General features: G+C 35.1%; 1 protein-coding gene across 2 annotated transcripts in view; it reads left to right on the top strand.

Annotated features, from left to right (window-relative positions):
- Positions 1-20,894, top strand: part of LRP1B (LDL receptor related protein 1B) — a 1,832,840-nt gene that overhangs the window by 1,617,617 nt on the left and 194,329 nt on the right. For both annotated transcript variants that reach the window (XR_013447098.1, XM_078070743.1), the window contains exons 61-63: positions 5,192-5,380; positions 6,201-6,349; positions 12,865-12,958. Coding sequence is in view for 1 of the 2 variants with exons in the window: in XM_078070743.1 (XP_077926869.1) it covers positions 5,192-5,380; positions 6,201-6,349; positions 12,865-12,958 (432 nt within the window). In the remaining variant the exon portion in view is untranslated. The remainder of the gene's footprint in view (positions 1-5,191; positions 5,381-6,200; positions 6,350-12,864; positions 12,959-20,894) is intronic.

The raw sequence follows: 20,894 nt of genomic DNA, 5'->3' as shown, positions 1-20,894 counted from the left end.
GTTCTATGAAATTTGTCTTACTTTAGAAAATATTGCTAAAGTTTTTATATTAATCTTAAAATAATGAATTGTAGGGATTGCTGCATATATAAAATAATATTTTAAAATCACATTTAATTCTTAAAGTAAATCTTGGAGGAGATATAAGGAAAAAAGAGAGAGAGAGAGCACCTGTAGTGAAATTTCTATTTTAACCCACCAGGCAAAGTCATGCTGAATCTGCCGCTATCCCAATAGTATACCCTACCCGTAGCACCAATTACCACATTTTAACTCTACGAAAGATGGATACTGTGTAATTGGGTCATTTTGTTAAGTATTTAAACTAGGTAAGTTGAAACACAAAATTAGAATGATATTATCCAGGAATATACTTGTTTAGCATGATGAGTGCTATCAAAAAAAATCAATAATCAAGAGTATTAAATAGAATAACTCTAACTGTGAGGCGATGGTTAAGCCAAAAGCATATTCTGGATTGCCACCTTTTCTATTTGTTGTAATTAATAGGAATGTTAATAAGATATCATCCGACTTAACTAAAAAAAGAAAACTTCACAAAGAGTATTTCTTTGATGTATTTTTTTGCCAAATACCAAGTTTTTTATTCTGATAGATATAGGCTATAAGATAAAAATTAAGAGCCTAGTACTTGAGTGAAATGCTGGAAATAGTAAAATAAATAATGCTGTTATCCAGAATAGAGACTTAACTGCAGAAAGCAGCTTTAAAATATATAATGAATACCTGTTACAGCCCATGCAATAGTTCTGTTTTTTTTCTGTCTTATTTTATATGTCTACTGAATACCTGTAAATGAAGTGTGCCTTAAGTTTATTTTTCATATTTTCTTTTAATTAAGCAAGTGCAGTCTTATATATGATAATCAGTCATACTATTTTTTTCTCTTAAAAAGGATAGCCATTATTATTTGGAGAAAACAGTGACTGCTTTTTCCATAAACACAGCCACATCTCAGTGAATTTGTTAAACGTTTTTCTCATGCCATCACATTCCATATTAATGTTTATATGACTTATTTATTATTATGTACTTATTATGAATTATATATGAATATACATATATAACTATATGTATAATAGATATATTACAAATGTACACATAGGTAATATATAAATGCATGTATACATACAAATGTACATATTTACAAAGTAAAAATAAGAAAATAAATAAGGAGACAGCCAAAAATAAGCAATTTTATTTTTCTCATTCTGAATCAGGGAAGTTTCTTATACCAAAATATATGATGATTTGGCTCAGAACATCTCATTTAGCTTCAATGTGGGCTGAATTCTTCATCTGGTGATGGAAAAGCAAACATGGCATTCATTTATTTATACTTACCATTTAGCAGTTAATATGTGGCTTTTTTTTTTCACAGAAGCTTAAGCAAATAGTCAAATAACTTGTTGGAGAGGTTTAAGTCCTCAAGAAGAAATAAGGTATACTGCCGAGTTGTGAGCTGAACTCCTAGAAAGACGATATAAAAAGATTTTGTTTGATTGTGTGTTTGTTTTGCTTTCGTTTGGCTTGATTTTCATTGGCATTGTTTGTGGTATTAAGTGAACTTTTCAGCATCTCTTAGAGAATAGATTGTTGGAGCTACTGTAGTGTTAGATATGTGGGACTGGATATCCCCTTGTTAACATAAGGTGGTGTTTTTACTTTGCTTTCTCTAGAAAAAATACCCTGGTGGTTGTATTTGATGTGTTTGGGAAATAAACATGTTTGCCAATTGAGCAGTCCTGAGAGTGGGCTTATAAAGCTAAGAGTGAGTCCTGTTCTTTACCCCAATATCAAACAAGGGATTAAATCAAACAGATGGTCACTTTGGGCAAATGGACTAATTTTCTTCACCTTGACCTTTTCTACATTTTCTGTACTTTCAGCTGTGTGCCATCTTTCTTCTGAAGTAAGAGTTCACCTTTCTGATCTCCATAAATTTATACTGATTATCTGATAACAGAGATTTTCTGGTGGTTAATCATTACAAACTTAGAGATAGCAAACTTGTCCAGTACTTAAATTGCTCCATGTCTGAAAATATAATGTAATGTCAATCAAGTAATTAAATAAACTGACTTTCAGGGTGCCTGGGTGTCTCAGTTGGTTAAGTATCCGACTTTTGGTTTCAGCTCAGGTCATGAGGGTCCTGGGATAGAGCCCCGAGTCAGGCTCAGCGTGGAGTCTACTTGTCCCTTTCCCTCCCCCCTCTGCCCCACCCACTTTCACATGGAGCTTATGAAATCAGTCTTATTGCTTCATATACTTGTATTACTTTGCTAAGGCTGCCATACAAAGTACCACAAGCTGGGTGGCTTAAACAAAAGTTTATTTTCTCACAGTTCTAGAGGCTGGAAGTCCAGGACCAGGGTGGTGACAGACTTGGTTTCTCCTGAGGCCTCTTTCCTTGGCTTGTAGATGGCCATCTTCTTACTATGTCTTCACATGACTTTTTCTCTGTATGTGTACTTCCCTGGTGTCTCTGCTTCTCTCTTCTTATAAGGACACTGGTCATATTGGATTAGGACCCCACTCTTACCTGTTTCCAAATACAGTCATCCTGGGGACTAGGGCTTCAACATATGAATTCGGAAGAAAGGAAACAATTCAATCTATAACAGTACTTTAGCCTACGAGGCTGGCTTTCTTTTTTTTTTTTTTTTTTTAAGATTTTATTTATTTATTTGACAGAGAGACACAGAATGAGAGAAGGAACACAGCAGGGTGAGTGGGAGAGGGAGAAGCTGGCTGCGGGGCTCGATCCCATGACCCTGGGATTACAACCTGAGCCGAAGGCAGATGCTTAACCAACTGAGCCACCCGGGTGCCCCGCAAGGTTGGCTTTCTTGAAAGCAGTGCTAGTAGGGAAAATGGCAAAGGACTCAGCAACCAGAGTCTGATTTAGATTTAAATATCAGTACCTTCATTTACTAGTTTTTAATCGCCCTCTTTGGTCAAGATACTTAAATTTTCCAGATCTTAGCTTTCTCATCTGTGAAGTGAGATCTGTCTACTACTATACAATAAAATGATGCATATTAATTAAAATAAGGTGTATAAAGTAGATCTCCTACTGCAGGGTTTCATAACCTCAGAACTATTAATATTTGGGCCTCATCATTCTTTGCTGTGGGGCCAGAATTGCCTTCCCCACTCATTGAAAATCACTGCCAACTTCCTGGTACCTGAGTACTTAACAAATGTCAGCTATAAGTTACTTACTGAATAATGAAAAAGACTATGCAATGTTAGAGATGTTAATAGGCAAATTCATACAATAACTCCACTTCTTGTGTATAAATTAATTGAATCTCTGGTGAACTGAAATTATTTAAAATGATGATTAACTTTTTAAGTCCATATTTAATGATCTAATTATTTCCTTTACATCTAAGGAAATAAGAATTGAGTCTCTCTCAACTTTTTTTGCCAATTTTCATTTTTTTTGAAGATTTCCAAACATACGTTTATGTTGAAAGACTATTACAATCACCTATCACCAAGATTCACCTGGTTGTTAAAATTTTGCCACATTTGTTTTATCTTTCTGGAATGAATTTATACAGCCAGAAAGGGAAAGTGGGAATAGTTTGTGTAAATAACTCAGATATGATTCATTCTGGTAAAGTATCCTCTTCATCTTTCTATCCAAGTCCACTTATTCTAGCAAGAGGCTCCATGTCTATAAGCAGTACACAGATAATTCAGTTTGACTACTTGCATCAAAAGTATACACATGTGGATTTTTTTTTGAGTTTACTTCCTTCATAGGCATAATATCTGTTTTGAGATGGATTTCTGGCTAGACCCTACAGTGATAGTCATCAGTGGTTTAAAGTGTCACCTATTTGCTTTTATTTCTACTTTCTTTGTGTCATAGTGAATTCTCTGATCACATTTGACCCAGCTGAATAAAAATAACAAATTGTATTTGAAATCTTGATAGTGTCTCAGTTACTCCTGGATGAGGAATATGCCAAACATTAATTCTCAGTCATGAAAATCCAATTTACAAAAAAGTACTTATTACTGGACTTACAGTACCTTTTTCCATTAATGAACAGTTTCTCAGAGTTTCTAAAAGTAGATTTGAAAATAAATATGGGGGCGCCTGGGTGGCTCAGTCGTTAAGCGTCTGCCTTCGGCTCAGGTCATGATTCCAGGTCCTGGGATCGAGCCCCGCATCGGGCTCCCTGCTCCGCGGGAAGCCTGCTTCTCCCTCTCCCACTCCCCCTGCTTGTGTTCCCTCTCTCGCTGTCTCTCTGTCAAATAAATAAATAAAAATCTTTAAAAAAAAAAAAAAAAAAAAGAAAATAAATATGGAGAAACATTGTAATGTTCATGCAAATTAAGGAATTTCCATTTTCTTTATTGATAGCTTTTGAAACTTTTTTTGAAGAAAACTCTACCACATTTTAAAGTTACTTAACCTTAAATCACCAAACAAATTTATCATATCTCATGTGCCTGATAGGACCCTGGAATCTCTTGAATGAAAAATTCACATTTGTGATGCTCAATCTACTATTTACATTTAAACCTAGTCCTATAATGAAAATATAATTACGAAATAATTTTAACCTGCAACTAAACAGTTTTATGACTGTTAAATCTGCCTGATACATTGTTGTCTGTCACACTTATTTTCCTCCATCCCTATCCCAGCTCATCTTGCATGTAAAAATACTCATAAAATCTCAGTGACTAAAATAGTTTATAGTAGTCTTATAGTCATTCTATCTCCAGGTAGATAAACATTTCATCCTGGATATATGATTTAATCAATTAGGAAGTGGGAGAAAGCAGTCAATGACCTGTAGATGTAAGGACTTAAGTTGGGAGCAACTGGATGGATATATATATGTATATATATATTTTAAATATTGGATGGTATTTGTTTCTGGTGAAGCAGCCATTACTCGTGAGCAGGATTGCATTCACTTCTTCCCAGTGGCCGAATCAGGCAAACTCTGAGCAAAGTAAACTCCTGCACCAGATCCTGCATTCTCTTACCCGGTAATAAAGAACCTTGCTGGCCTGACAGTTGTCACAGCAATTATTCACATGAAGTTCTGTAGCAGTTGTATCTGTCAGCCCATGTAGTATTGAATATTTTAACTGGCAGTCTTCCAAGACTGAACATTAATCTTACCATCTCCTATTACAGTCCCTAATCAAGATATTCCAGGGGTGATTGCACTAACATTGTTTGAAGACTACATCTACTGGACTGATGGGAAAACCAAGTCACTCAGCCGTGCCCATAAAACCTCGGGAGCAGACAGACTCTCACTGATTAACTCATGGCATGCCATCACAGATATCCAGGTGTATCATTCTTATAGACAACCCGATGGTAATTATTCTTTCCATGATTTCCATAAGCTCATCAACATCTTTTAGTAACATTCCATTTTTGTTTCCTCCATGGTTAAGTGTAAATTTATTTTGAGAAAAAGTAGCAGATTTCATTATTTAGCATAACTGTATAGGATGAATTCAGCTGATTTCAAGTATGTCTATTAAGGAATATGATTAGAAGCTCAATAATAGTACAGAGAATTATTAATTTGTTGAAATATTAAGTTGAAATGACAGTAAATGTAGTTAGAGCAGTAGAGAATGAATTCTTGAAATGATTTCTTTACAAAATAGTTATAGGATCCTTACTTTCTGGAATGCTGGGTGAAAGGAATTATATTTAAGTATCTTTGGGGCTCTAAAAATGAGAAACATATCAAGCTTTTTAAGCATATGTCTAGTAAGAATTCTATCAGGGCTCATGGAATGAAAGTTTGATTATTTTGCTTACAAAACAAAGCCACTACACTATTAGTTGTAGATCATTGTTTCATTGTTTTATTTTACATTTATATTTCTAAACATATGTATGTCTTCATCCAAAATGCTTCTAGTTTATGTTTTTCTGATGGACAATTTTTTTTCTACTAAAATGCTTATTTTTGTGGAACTACATCCTTAAAATTATTTAATAGTAAAACGAATGCCATTGAGCAATGAATAGAATTTACAACAAAATACAATTATATTTATGAACTTGATGACTTCTTGATTACAAAATTCTACAAGTTATGAAGTTTAAATGCCCTGTCTCTAATCCCATATTATATCTTGGCCTTGATTTTTCTGTTTTGCTGTTTCTTTCTCATCTGTAGTCTCCAAACATCTCTGTATGATAAATAACGGCGGCTGCAGTCATCTGTGCCTTTTAGCCCCTGGAAAGACTCATACCTGTGCATGTCCCACCAACTTCTATCTTGCAGCCGACAATAGGACTTGCTTATCTAACTGCACAGCCAGTCAGGTGAGTAGAGGTCTTGAAATTATTTCATAAAATGTATTATCAAGCTGTTATAAAGGTTTTGCCTGCATTTTGTTTATTGGCTTAAGCCATTTTGAAACATTTTTTTTGTTGTTTAGCATAGCATAGCATGATAACCATTCCATACATCGTATAGAGGGTCATAGAGTAAGGGAAAAGCAGTTGATGTGCATCCTGAGAACGAGACCTTAGGAAATAGGAGGTACAAATAGAGGTCAAAAAGAGAAACAAAAACAACCCTGAAAACCATTTTTACACAGCTCCATAGAGAATAATGGTTCAAATCAAGAATGGACCTAGAAGAATAATCAGAAGAGATCTGATATATTTCAAGAAGGCAGGGTGATTGTGGCATAGGGTGAAGACGAAGATATATACAGTTTAAACAAATAAACAAATCTTCCTAGATAATCTACTGTGTCACCATCTCTTCCCCTCTCCCATTCCTCAGAGCAAGTGATAATGGAAAAGATGAATTGGACAAAAGTAATTTTCTGGACTTTTTAATTGAAAAATTATATGATCTAAATAGTTTCCTCCCAAAACCTCTTTTTCTTCAACATGTAATTATTTTTAGTAAAGATATTAAAATGTGCACTCAATGATAGTTACATGGACTTGATATTACTACTTTCAAATTTTGGATAATAGTCATATGACATTATAAGATTTGATTTTTTTTATATTTAGTCACTCTGTTGTGTAAGATAAAATTGTCAAGGAAACTATGATTTGTTTTGAAAATAGCTAAAATTTGTTCTTAGAATTCTGTGTTTTGAATCTGCTGGTTTTCCACTTCTAGCAGTGGCATCCTGGCAAAACACTGAATTCCTCTTTGGGTGTGCTTATTTTCAGAATGGAGAAACTAATACTAGCTCACCCAGCTTCTCAAGTTATCACTATGAGTATCACCATTAAAGAACTGTACAATGCCAACCATCAAACCGCTTTGAGGTAGCCAGTATGTGTAGTAGTTAAGGGCACAGACTCTGAAGCCAGATTCGCTGGGACTGTAACCCTGACTCTGCTTGAAATTGGCTGAATAATCCTGGGTTTTTTACTTACTCTCATGATGCTTTAGTTTTCTCATCTTTAAAATGGAAATACTAATATTTCCAGGCCACTCTTATGGAGATTAAATGGGAGAAGTTTCTGGCACATAGTAAGTGTTGTTACTGCCCCTGTCCTGGGGTGGGACTAGAACACACTTAAGGACATGTGTGCAATTAGTGTGAGCTGCCATCAGGAGATTCTGATGTGTAATTGGAAGCACAGGCCACAATTTCTTCTTTCTTTACAAAGTGTATTGTTTTAATTATAATCCCCTAAGTATTTGTGTAGACAAAATACATTATCTTTAGAGACCTAGAGATTTAAGTCACTGTGAGAGGCAAAATAAACAACCTAATTATTCCTAGAGAGAAAATTTAAGGGAGAAATCCCAGGTTCTTAAAACTTTTAAAATATAATTCCTGTTAGTACTATTTAGTTTAGACAAATTTCCAGTTTAAAGTCGAGGTTAGGGGTACCTGGGTGGCTCAGTCGGTTAAGCTTCTGCCTTCAGCTCAGGTCATGATCTCAGGGTCCTGGGATCGAGCTCCACATCGGGCTCCTTGCTCTGCTGGGAGCATGCTTCTCCCTCTCCTTCCCACTTGTACTCTCTCACTGTCTCTCCTTCTCTCTCTCTCAACTAAATAAATAAAATCTTAAAAAAAAATAAATAAATAAACTCAAGGTTATTCTGAAATAACCTCAGTCCCTTGTTGGCAGAGGGGTGTGCGGGGTGGGGTCCAAGAGTCCCTCTGTTGGTGCTTAACACTGTGGCCTTAGGTGACTTAGTAGGAACAATGATGCCTGCCTAAGCCACTTACAGTGTGGTGAGCCTCTGTAGCCAACCAGAAACAGAGCAAAGCCAAAGGATGCTTGACACACAGATGAACATCTCAAAGCATCAGCCTTCCTGTAATCATAAAGGGAATAAAATATTTCAAATTATTATATAAGAAAACCTATAATTATGTTTATTCAATGCCAAAAAAAATCAGATTAAATGAATACCTAAATCAACCCAGAAAAATATTATTCATATAATTAAATTATCTCCTAATTTGGTATCATTGATGATATGATTAAGCGTCTGCCTTCGGCTCAGGTCATGGTCCCAGGGTCCTGGGATCGAGCCCCGCATCGGGCTCCCTGCTCGGCGGGAAGCCTGCTTCTCCCTCTCCCACTCCCCCTGCTTGTGTTCCCTCTCTCGCTGTGTCTCTGTCAAATAAATAAAATCTTTAAAATATACATATATACATATACATATATATATATATATATATAACTTTTAAATACCCCAATAGTGTTTTTACATAAGTTTTTTTTGTATTTAAAAAATTCAACAATAGTGAGACAGAACACTAACAATAACAACACAAATTGTGGATCCAATATCTTTGCTGTCAGCAGTACTTCCTGAAGAAAAGAGTTATCAGTTCATTTGTTTCATTTTTACGAAAAAGTTAATGAAGAACAGTTAATGAAATCCATCAGTGGTTATCCCAGTAAGTCTTAGGGTTTATGCAGCCATTTACTGATGATTTTTTTTTTTCCTGATGTAGTGAGAGAGAAAAAACTATCTACTATACACTTCTTGGAGAAAAGTCAGTTCATAGAAACACAATTTAAAGTGAGGTTTGAAATTGAAATGAAGCAAATAATCCAAGTATTTCAGAATCATACCATTTAGCATTCTGATAAAAAATGTTACCTTTTAAATTTATCTTACTACAGGATTTTTTATTTTTTAACATCTTATGAGTGCAACCAAAGATATATCCCCTGACTAGCACTGATTTTTAGAAAAATAAAATAGGCAAATCATACCAGTAAGAATTCTATTAGAATTGAAATAAACATTAAAATCTGGTAAAAATCAAGATTAAATACAGTTATTAGAGCACTTATCACTTCAGATATTAAATTTAAATCATTTTTATTTTCCAATAAAAAGTAAATTAAAAAATAGCTTTACTTAGTTTTTAAATGGAGACTTTTTCTATTGCAAGTAAACCTCACTTGTGTGTGCAGGATTTGTACTTTATACTTGTATTCATTTTAATAGACATGTATTTAGTAGTTTCTTTATAGCTTCTTCTTGTGGGTGATTATTGCAGTTTGCAATTTATTTTATGAAGATATTAGTCTTGGAGAACATTTACCATGAAGAATGTTTTATATTTATATTTAACATTTATCTTTTTTAAGTTACTGTATTTAAGTATGAAAAAATGAAGCCCAGACACAGAATAGAAGAAATCTTCCTTTGAGAGTAATGAATAAAATGTTGATTAACATAAAAAGTAATGTAATAAGTATATTTTACCCTGGCCATCTCTTAGCTCAAAACCTTTTTATGGTCTTATTAAAAATGAAATGGCAAGCACAATTGTCATGTCATATATAATTCCAACAGTTGGTGTTTATTTAAATCAGGCATATGTAGTGAGTTTTAAAATATGTATTTTAGATATTTTTCAAATCTTGATTGGGAAGGTTTTGAATATACTCAGGAGATATGAAATTCTCTTGTTAATGTACTTTGATATACTGTAATGACTGGAAATGTTTAATGTTCAGGGCAATTGCTTTCAGAGTTAGCCTTATATCCCCAGACAGTCACTATCTATAAAGGTAGTATTTTTCCTGTGGTCATTTATAAAACCACCACAGACATGACCACAGGCTAAGCAAGTACAGGAAAATCAGTTGAACAGTCAAATCTTCCCTGGATTCACAGTGCTCTATTCCCTCCCATATTGCTACTGGAAAAAAAAAAAAAAAAATCACACTCTTATTTAAGAAAATAATGTAGCTCTGCCTTGAATCAACTTTATGGTATCCAGAGAGGTTCAGCAAAAGTACCATCAAATTTTCTCTTACTTAAAGAAAGTAAGAGTACTTGAAGTGAACAAACCTTTAGCTTGCTAATCCATTTCATTAGACAAAATTGAACCTAAGTATATTTTTCTATGTATTTTTCTATGTATTTTCTGTCTGGCATATAGCATGTTAAGTAAATGTCATCTTGCTTTCAGGTCACTCCCATGGGAATTACAACAGGAACATTTCAAAAAGAAAATTAATAAATTTTAGAAAATTATCAAACATTTTCAATTCCAGATGAATTTTGTGATATATGCTTTTCACTGAATTTCTGTTGAAATAAAGAAGAAAACAATTTGATAGTGCTAGAAGAAACTTACTAAACTTTATTGCTTGGTTTTAATATTTTAAAGTAAATTTTTAATGGCAACATTTTAGATGTAATGTACTCTCTCTATGTAAAGTGTGATTTTCTTTAGTTTCTTTTATTTTATGAGAATAAGCTTAAAACTGAAAGGGGTTAGTTTGTGGTCCGAGATCACTAGGGAATAAATTTACTGAGTTTTCTTGGTCTCTGTACATTTGGCCAATTGTGAAGTTTAGTAGGAACAATATTTCTGTGCTCTGTTTCAGGAGAAGAATTTGAATTCAGATCACCTTTCTTATAAAAAATCTAATAATAACCTGAAATATTTTTCTAGCAACATGTTGCATGTGTGCTAAATAGTTTATAAGTAAATACTACCATATAACATATTCAACTAGTTTTTCTGTTATTAATCTTCCATTTGATGGTTTATTTCAAAAGAAAGGAGTTAAAAAACTTCCTACTTCTGTAAGTAATAGAATTTTTTTTCTTATAATTTTTAACTATTTTAAATGGAAAGGATGATAGAACAAATAAAACACATTAATAGGGGTGCCTAGGTGCCAGTTGGTTAAACTTCTGACTCTTGGTTTAGGCTCAGGTCATGATATTGGGATCCTGGGATTGAGCCCCATGTTGGGCTCTCCACTCAGCAGGGAGTCTGCTTCTCTGCCTCTCTTTTTCTCCCACTACCCCTACCCCAGCTTGTGTGTGTGCTCTCTCTCTCTTTCTCTCAAATAAATAAATAAATCTTTGAAAAAAAACACACTAATAAATATGTCAGTGAATAGTTTTTTTGATAATCTTAAGAATAAGTTTTATTACAGTAGTTTTCTTTAGTGTTTTATCTAAAAATATATAATATTCCAAAAAATAATATTCAGCAAAAAATGTGTCACAGCCTTATTTTTTTACCTTTTTTTGATATGCAAATGTTCATTTTAAATTAGAGATACCTATTATTTGCTAGGTTCTTTGCCGGGCCTTATAGGGGAGGATGTAGCATAAGGTGGTAAGTCATTGACCAAGATAGCATTAACATTCCTCAGCTTGACTAAACTTTAGACAGTTTCTTCCTGGCTGTAGGCCCCTGAGTTCCTTTTCTTAGAACACTTACTTTAGAAAACTTGCAATTGTGAATTATTTCTCTGCCCCTTTGAGATGTAAATTTTCTCCCAGCCTCTTACCAGTTTTACAGCCTAGGAATGTCTTCCTCAAGGACTAGGAACCATCCCCTAGAGATTTAATCATCAAGAAAGATAGTCCAGGCCTGTCTCAGTCTCTATGGGAAGGTAGGAACCCAGCTTTGATAAGTACCACCTAGCAAATACAGACAGCCCAATCATGTTGACCAACATCCTCCATACTTTTCCATTAGTTTACCCCTGAGCTTAAACCCACCCCTGTGCCTTTTGTTTCAGTGGAGTTGTTTGCTCTTTCTCCCCTATTGCAATATTTTTAAATAAAGTCTTCCTTGCCTGTTTAACTATCTAGTGCAATTTTTGTACCTGTTTCCTAGTTATGACAACTTATCTTATTCATCCTCAAATATCATGTATATTTATTAGGAATTCTGAAAACTAAAAATCACTGTACTTGTTTTAACTGCTTTAAAGAAATATTCTTAAAATTTATGTGGGCAGATATTCATTATGGCTAAAGGCAGTATGTTCAGAAAGTTCCATGGAATAACAGCATGACAGTGCCAGAAAGGATCATCCAGATTACCTTTAACTCCCCATTTGGTGGCTAAGGAATAGAGATAGAGAGACGTTCATCAAATTGTCTAAGATTCCTAAGGAAATGCAATTCAATTAACTTAATTCAACTTTTCAATGAATTCAGGATACCTTTTCCTGATATTTCTGGTGATTTTTTTTAGCCCTATTCAGCATTTGGCAAGCGTTCTATAAAGGCTCAGATAATAAATATTTTAAATTTGCTGGCCACATGGTCTCTATAGCAACTACATAACTCTGTTGTGGTGGTGCGAAAGCAGCCATGGATCATATGTAAATGGGTAAGCTTGTCTGTGCTCCAGAAATCCCAGGAGGTTTTCCTGAACAATGTGCTTTCCTGGCAGATCATTTTGCTGCTTGTTGTGCATTTATTCCCTATTGTGGAATGCTCTAAGACCACCACAGTTCACATTTGCAGCAAGAGAGTAGGCTAGGCTGCTCTGCCCTGGTGAGTTTTTAAATATCCATTTAATACTGGGGTAGGTTCTTCAACCCTTTTTTCTTTCTTTTTTTTTAAGTTTCGATGCAAAACTGATAAATGTATTCCATTCTGGTGGAAATGTGACACTGTGGATGACTGTGGCGATGGATCTGACGAACCTGATGACTGTCGTGAGTACATTGGTGAATGTGGGGATTTAGAATTTAGAGCTCCTTAAATCCCAGACCTTGAAAACTGAAGTGAGACCTTAAGGATTACGTTCTGATACTTTTACAAAATCTTTAAAAATACAACAAAAATTGTTACATTGTCTTGAGTATGTCTCTATTGACTGTTACATTTAGAATGACATTATCAGCAATTTGTGTTAGTGTTTTGTTTTAAATTTTCTTACTTGCAGAAAAATTACACTCCTCATGTAATGATCAGTATAAATAACAATCAGCATGATTTTGCCTGGATATATCACCAAATTAAAAGCAAAAATGGGCAAGTTTGCAGAATGTCAATCAATAACTAAAATCTTACCTGTAAGGATTAATCTTTGTCAGTATTATAATACTGAACTTTCCTTAAAAGTGAGATTTTTCCAGTATAAATCATTAGTTTGTTCTACTAATCATTTAGTATGCTTTTAGATATTACCTTAAAATGACTACCAATTATACTTTGACTCAAACTGTGATTGTCATGGTTAGGTGCCAGATACATACATACATACATACATACATACATACATATAGGTATGTATATCCATATAGGAATATACATGTATATATGTACATATATGGCATATGTGTATGTACATATGTGTATAAACATGTGTATGTATATGGCATATGTGTATGTACATATACGTGTATATACATTTAGCTATCTTTGGTAACTTTGGTTGTAATGGACAATCAGTAAACTTTTTCTTGATAGTCTTTTATAGTTCACTCCATGGGTCACTTCAATACTGTCCTGTCAAGTTGAAGATGCTTATAGTCAGTCATGATAATTCACTCAAATCTCAGTGGATGGTTGCCATGATTTGGCCTTAACAATTGAGTTCAAGATCCTTAGGCTTGCACTAAAGAAAGACAGTATACTAAGTAAAAAGGTAGTTACTTCCTGCTGTAGAACTTTCCGCCACATAATTACAAAGCTGTTCTAAACTTAGGGTCTCTAGATAGTTACTTAAATGAGATGTATTCCATCTCTCTGGTCACTATCAAGTGTATAAAACATTTGAAGTTGTTTCACATAGTTCATTTATATCTTTGAAAGCAGCTAATAATATATACAAGGAAAAGGAAAAAAAAGAGAGAAGTCATTGCTTTTCTAATATTCTTTTTATGTTCTTGAAAGGTCCAATGATCTTTGATTTTTTTAAATATAGTTTTTGTTTTCACTGTGATAGACAATATATATAAGTAGCTTTTGTATGAAGTAAGTATTATCTGTTATGCTTGAATTATATTTGAATTAAAGGGACTATCAAAGGAACAGGAAATTATATTGGTGACCAACTGAGATTTTCTCATTAAAAGAAAGATATTGATTTCCCTGCAATAAAGTAAACTTTCCACAATATAATAAATAAAATATATACAACTTATTTTGTAATTTATAGAAATAAAAAAGAATGAATATGTTAAATGAGTTCTCATATTAAAATGACTTTTCCTAGGGGCGCCTGGGTGGCGCAGTCGGTTAAGCGTCTGCCTTCAGCTCAGGTCATGATCCCAGAGCCCCGAGATCAAGTCCCACATAGGGCTCCCTGCTCAGTGGGGGTCTGCTTCTCCCTTTGCCCTTCACCCTGCTTGTGCTGTTAGCTCGCTCGCTCTCTCTCAAATAAATAAATAAAATATTAAAAAAAAAAGATGACTTTTCCCGCCCAGATTCACTAAAGTGTTTTCTGTGGAAAAACCGCCATAATGACCTACAGACACGGTCAGTGACTCCCAATTCTTTCCCCTCTAAACTATTTGAGGCTCCTGAGTTCTAACTTTAATCTTGACTAGACTATCATGCTGTAACCATACTGATATAAAAAATTAACCAAAGATTTACTATAATAAGTTTTCCATATTTACACACTTTTTATTATTATTTTTTATTATGTTAATCACCATACATTACATCATTAATTTTTGATGTACTGTTCCATGATTCATTGTTTGTGTATAACACACAGTGCTCCATGCAGAACGTGCCCACTTTAATACACATCACCAGGCTAACCCATCCTCCCACCCCTCCCCTCCCCTCTAGAACCCTCAGTTTGTTTCTCAGAGTCCATAGTCTCTCATGGTTCATCTCCCACTCCAATCTCCCCAACTTCATTCTTCCCTTCCTGTTATCTTCTTCTTTTTTTTTAACATATAATATATTATTTGTTTCAGAGGCACAGGTCTGTGATTCAACAGTCTTACACAATTCATAGCAATCACCATAACACGTACCCTCCCCAGTGTCTATCACCGAGCCACCCCATCCCTCCCACTTCCCACCACTCCAGCAACTCTCAGTTTCTTTCCTGAGATTAAGAATTCCTCATATCAGTGAGATCATATGATATATGTCTTTCTCTGATTGACTTATTTCGCTCAGCATAATACCCTCCAGTTCCATCCATGTCATTGCAAATGGCAAGATTTCATTCCTTTTGATGGCTGCATAATATTCCAGTGTGTGTGTGTGTGTGTGTGTGTGTGCGTGTGTGTGTGTGTGTGTGTATATATATATATATATACACACACACCACCTCGTCTTTATCCATTCATCTGTCGATGGACATCTTGGCTCTTTCCATAGTTAGGCTATTGTGAAAATTACTGCTATAAACATTGGGATGCACGTCCCACTTTGGATCCCCACATTTGTATCTTTGGGGTAAATACCCAGTAGTGCAATTGCGGGTCGTAAGGTAGCTCTATTTTCAACTTTTTGAGGAACCTCCATACTGTTTTCCAGAGTGGCTGCACCAGCTTGCATTCCCACCAACAGTGTAGGAAGGTTCCCCTTTCTCCACATCCCCGCCAACATCTGTTGTTTCCTGACTTGTTAATTTTAGCCATTCTGACTGGTGTGAGGTGGTATCTCATTGAGGTTTTGATTTGGATTTCCCTGATGCCGAGCGATGTTGAGTACTTTTTCATGTGTCTGTTAGCCATTTGGATGTCTTCTATGGAAAAATGTCTGTTCATGTCTTCTGCCCATTTCTTGACTGGATCCTTTGTTCTTTGGGTGTTGAGTTTGATCAGTTCTTTATAGATTTTGGGTACTAGCCCTTTATCTGATATGTCATTTGCAAACATCTTCTCCCATTCTGTCAGTTGTCTTTTGGTTTTGTTGACTGTTTCTTTTGCTGTGCAAAAGGTTTTTATCTTGATGAAATCCCAAGAGTTCATTTTTGCCCTTGCTTCCCTTGCCTTTGGTGATGTGTCTAGGAAGAAGTTGCTGCCTATGTTCTCCTTTAGGATTTTGATGGACTCCTGTCTCACATTTAGGTCTTTCAACCATTTGGAGTCTATTTTTGTGTGTGGTGTAAGGAAATGGTCCAGTTTCATTCTTCTGCATGTGGCTGTCCAGTTTTCCCAACACCATTTGTTGAAGAGACTGTCTTTTTTCCATTGGACATTCTTTCCTGCTTTGTCGAAGATGAGTTGACCATAGAGTTGAGGGTCCATTTCTGGGCTCTCTATTCTGTTCCATTGATCTATGTGTCTGTTTTTGTGCCAGTACCATACTGTCTTGATGATGACAGCTTTGTAATAGAGCTTGAAGTCTGGAATTGTGATGCCGCCAGCTTTGCTTTTCTTTTTCAACATTCCTCTGGCTATTCGGGGTCTTTTCTGGTTCCATACAAATTTTAGGATTATTTGTTCTATTTCTTTGAAAAAAGTGGATGGTATTTTGATAGGGATTGCACTGAATGTGTAGATTGCTCTAGGTAGCATTGACATCTTCACAATATTTGTTCTTCCAATCCATGAGCATGGAACATTTTTCCATTTCTTTGTGTCTTCCTCCATTTCATTCATGAGTATTTTATAGTTTTCTGAGTACAGATTCTTTGCCTCTTTGGTTAGATTTACTCCTAGGTATCTTATGGTTTTGCGTGCAGTTGTAAATGGGATCGGCTCCTTATTTTCTCTTTCTTCTGTCTTGTTGGTGTATAGGAATGCCACTGATTTCTGTGCATTGATTTTATATGCTGCCATTTGACTGAATTCCTATAGAATTCTAGCAGTTTTGGGGTGGAGTCTTTTGGGTTTTCCACATAAAGTATCATACCATCTGCAAAGAGAGAGAGTTTGACTCCTTTGCCAATTCAGATGCCTTTTATTTCTTTTTGTTGTCTGATTGCTGTGGCTAGGACTTCTAATACTATGTTGAATAGCAGTGGTGATAGTGGACATCCCTGCCGTATTCCTGACCTTAGGGAGAAAGCTCTCAGTTTTTCCCCATGAGAATGATATTTGCTGTGGGTTTTTCATAGATGGCTTTTATGATATTGAGGTATGTACCCTCTATCCCTATACTCTGAAGACTTTTGATCAAGAAAGGATGCTGTACTTTGTCAAATGCTTTTTCTGCATCTATTGAGAGGATCATATGGTTCTTGTTCTTTCTTTTATTAATGTATTGTATCACATTGATTGATTTGTGGATGTTGAATCAACCTTGCAGCCCAGGGATAAAACCCACTTGATCATGGTGAATAATCCTTTTAATGTACTGTTGGATCCTATTGGCTAGTGTTTTGGTGAGAATTTTTGCATCCATGTTCATCAAGGATATTGGTCTGTAATTCTCTTTTTTGATGGGGTCTTTGTCTGGTTTTGGGATCAAGGTAATGGTGGCCTCATAAAACGAGTTTGGAAGTTTTCCTTCCATTTCTATTTTTTGGAACAGTTTCAGAAGAATAGGTATTAATTCTTCTTTAACTGTTTGGTAGAATTCCCCTGGGAAGCCATCTGGCCCTGGGCTCTTGTTTGTTGGGAGATTTTTGATGACTGCTTCAATTTCCTTAGTGGTTATAGGTCTGTTCAGGTTTTCTATTTCTTCCTGGTTCAGTTTTGGTAGTTGATACATCTCTAGGAATGCATCCATTTCTTCCAGGTTATCTAATTTGCTGTCATATAGTTGCTCATAATATGTTCTTATAATTGTTTGTATTTCTTTGGTGTTGGTTGTGATCTCTCCTCTTTCATTCATGATTTTATTTATTTGGGTCATTTCTCTTTTCTTTTTGATAAGTCTGGCCCGGGGTTTATCAATCTTGTTAATTCTTTCAAAGAACCAGCTCCTACTTTCGTTGATCTGTTCTACTGTTCTTTTGGTTTCTATTTCATTGATTTCTGCTCTGATCTTTCTTATTTCTCTTCTCCTGCTGGGTTTACACTTTATTTGCTGTTCTTTCTCCAGCTCCTTCAGTGTAGGGTTAGGTTGTGTATTTGAGACCTTTCTTGTTTCTTGAGAAAGGCTTGTATTGCTATATACTTCCCTCTTAGGACTGCCTTTGCTGCATCCCAAAGATTTTGAACAGTTGTGTTTTCATTTTCATTGGTTTCCATGAATTCTTTTAATTCTTCTTTAATTTCCTGGTTGACCCATTCATTCTTTAGTAGGATGCTCTTTAGCCTCCATGTATTTGAGTTCTTTCTGACTTTCCTCTTGTGATTGAGTTCTATTTTCAAAGCATTGTGGTCTGAAAATAGGCAGGGAATGATCCCAATCTTTTGGTACCAGTTGAGACCTGATTTGTGACCTAGGATGTGATCTATTCAGGAGAATGTTCCATGGGCACTAGAGAAGAATGTGTATTCTGTTGCTTTGGGATGGAATGTTCTGAATATATCTGTGAAGTCCATTTGGTCCAGTGTGTCATTTAAAGTCTTTATTTCCTTGTTGATCTTTTGCTTAGATGATCTGTCCATTTCAGTGAGGGGGTTGTTAAAGTCCCCCACTATTATTGTATTGTTGTCGATGTGTTTCTTTGCTTTTGTTCTTAATTGGCTTATGTAACTGGCTGCTCCCATGTTAGGGACATAGATATTTACAATTGTTAGATCTTCTTGTTGGATAGACCCTTTAATTAGAATATAGTGTCCTTCCTCATCTCTTATTATAGTCTTTGGTTTAAAATCTAATTTGTCTGATATAAGGATTGCCACCCCAGCTTTCTTTCGGTGTCCATTAGCATGGTAAATGGTTTTCCACCCCCTCACTTTCAATCTGGGGTTGTCTTTGGGTCTAAAAGGAGTCTCTTGCGACAGCATATCAATGGGTCTTGATTTTTTATCCAATCTGATAGCCTGTGTCTTTTGATTGGAGCATTTAGCCCATTTTCATTCATGGTAACTATTGAAAGATATGAATTTAGTGCCATTGTATTGCCTGTAAGGTGACTGTTACTATATATTGTCTCTGTTCCTTTCTGGTCTATGTTACTTTTAGGCTGTCTCTTTGCTTAGAGGACCCCTTTCAATATTTCTTGTAGGGCTGGTTTTGTGTTTGCAAATTCCTTTAGTTTTTGTTTGTCCTGGAAGCTTTTTATCTCTCCTTCTATTTTCAATGACAGCCTAATCGGGTATAGTATTCTTGGCTGCATATTTTTCTCATTTAGTGCTCTGAATATATCATGCCAGTCCTTTCAGGCCTGCCAGGTCTCTGTGGATAGGTCTGTTGCCAATCTAATGTTTCTATCATTGTAGGTTACAGATCCCTTCTCCCAAGCTGCTTTCAGGATTTTCTCTTTGTCTCTGAGACTCGTAAGTTTTACTATTAGATGTCAGAGTGTTGACCTATTTTTATTGATTTTGAGGGGGTTTCTCTGTGCCCCCTGGATTTTGATGCCTGTTTCCTTCCCTAAATTAGGGAAGTTCTCTGCTATAATTTACTCCAATATACCTTCTACCCCTCTCTCTCTTTCTTCTTCTTCTGGGATCCCAATTATTCTAATATTCTGTCTTCTTATGGTATCAGTTATCTCTGGAGTTCTTCCCTCATGATCCAGTAGTTGTTTATCTCTCTTTTTCTCAGCTTCTTTATTTTCCATCATTTGGGCTTCTATATCACTAATTTTCTCTTCTGCCTCATTTAACCGAGCAGTTAGAGCCTCCATTTTTTGAGTGCACCTCATTAATAGCCTTTTTGATTTCAACTTGGTTAGATTTTAGTTCTTTTATTTCTCCAGGAAGGGTTTCTCTAATATCTTCCATGCTTTTTTCAAGCCCAGCTAGTATCTTTAAAATCTTCATTCTGAACTCTAGTTCCGACATCTTACTAATGTCTGTATTGATTAGGTCCCTGGCAGTCAGTACTGCCTCTTGTTCTTTTTTTCTGAGGTGATTTTTTCTGTCTTGTCATTTTGTCCAGAGGACAATAGATGAATGAGAGAACAAAATGCTAACAGGGTAACAACGACCCCAGAAAAAGATACACTAAACAAATCAGAAGAGACCTGATATCGGGGAAAAAGAAAGGGAAGGAAAGAAAAAAGAAAAAAAAAGAATATTATCAAACATTATCAGGCTGGTGAATAGATCATTGCCACACACTAGATTTGGGGCATATTTTGGTCTGTTAGAAGAAACTGCCTTCCAAAATTTTAAAGAAAGAAAAGCTTATATATGTACAAAAATAAGGGTAAATACAATGAAGGGATGGAATATTACTGTAAAGATGAAAATTATAAAAGATTTTATAAAAGGAATTGATAAGATATGAAGTTGGTTGAAAAACAAAATAAGAGAAATTTAAAAAAAAGAAGAAGAAAAGGGAGAGAATGTGATCAGGCAGGGGACTAGAATGAAGCCATACACTAGAGATTTAGGATATATTTTGGTCTGTTAGAAGAAACTGTATCCAAAATTTTAAAGAGAGAACAACTTATATATATACCAAAAATAAGGTTAACTACTCTGAAGGGAATTAATATGACTCTAAAAATGAAAAATAAAAAAGATTTTTAAAAAAGGGATTGATAAGATGTTGGTTGAAAAAGGGAAAAAGAAAAATTTAAAAAAAATTTAAAAAATTAACCTTGAAAGACTAAAGAATCAGGGGGAAAAAATGCCATGAATTCTATGTGCTGTATTTCTCTAGTGCTGG

The sequence above is a fragment of the Halichoerus grypus genome, chromosome 4 (assembly GCF_964656455.1).
Source record: "Halichoerus grypus chromosome 4, mHalGry1.hap1.1, whole genome shotgun sequence".
NCBI lineage: Eukaryota > Metazoa > Chordata > Mammalia > Carnivora > Phocidae > Halichoerus > Halichoerus grypus.
Note: the sequence above shows the minus strand (reverse complement) of the source record. Positions and strands in the feature narration are given on the sequence as shown.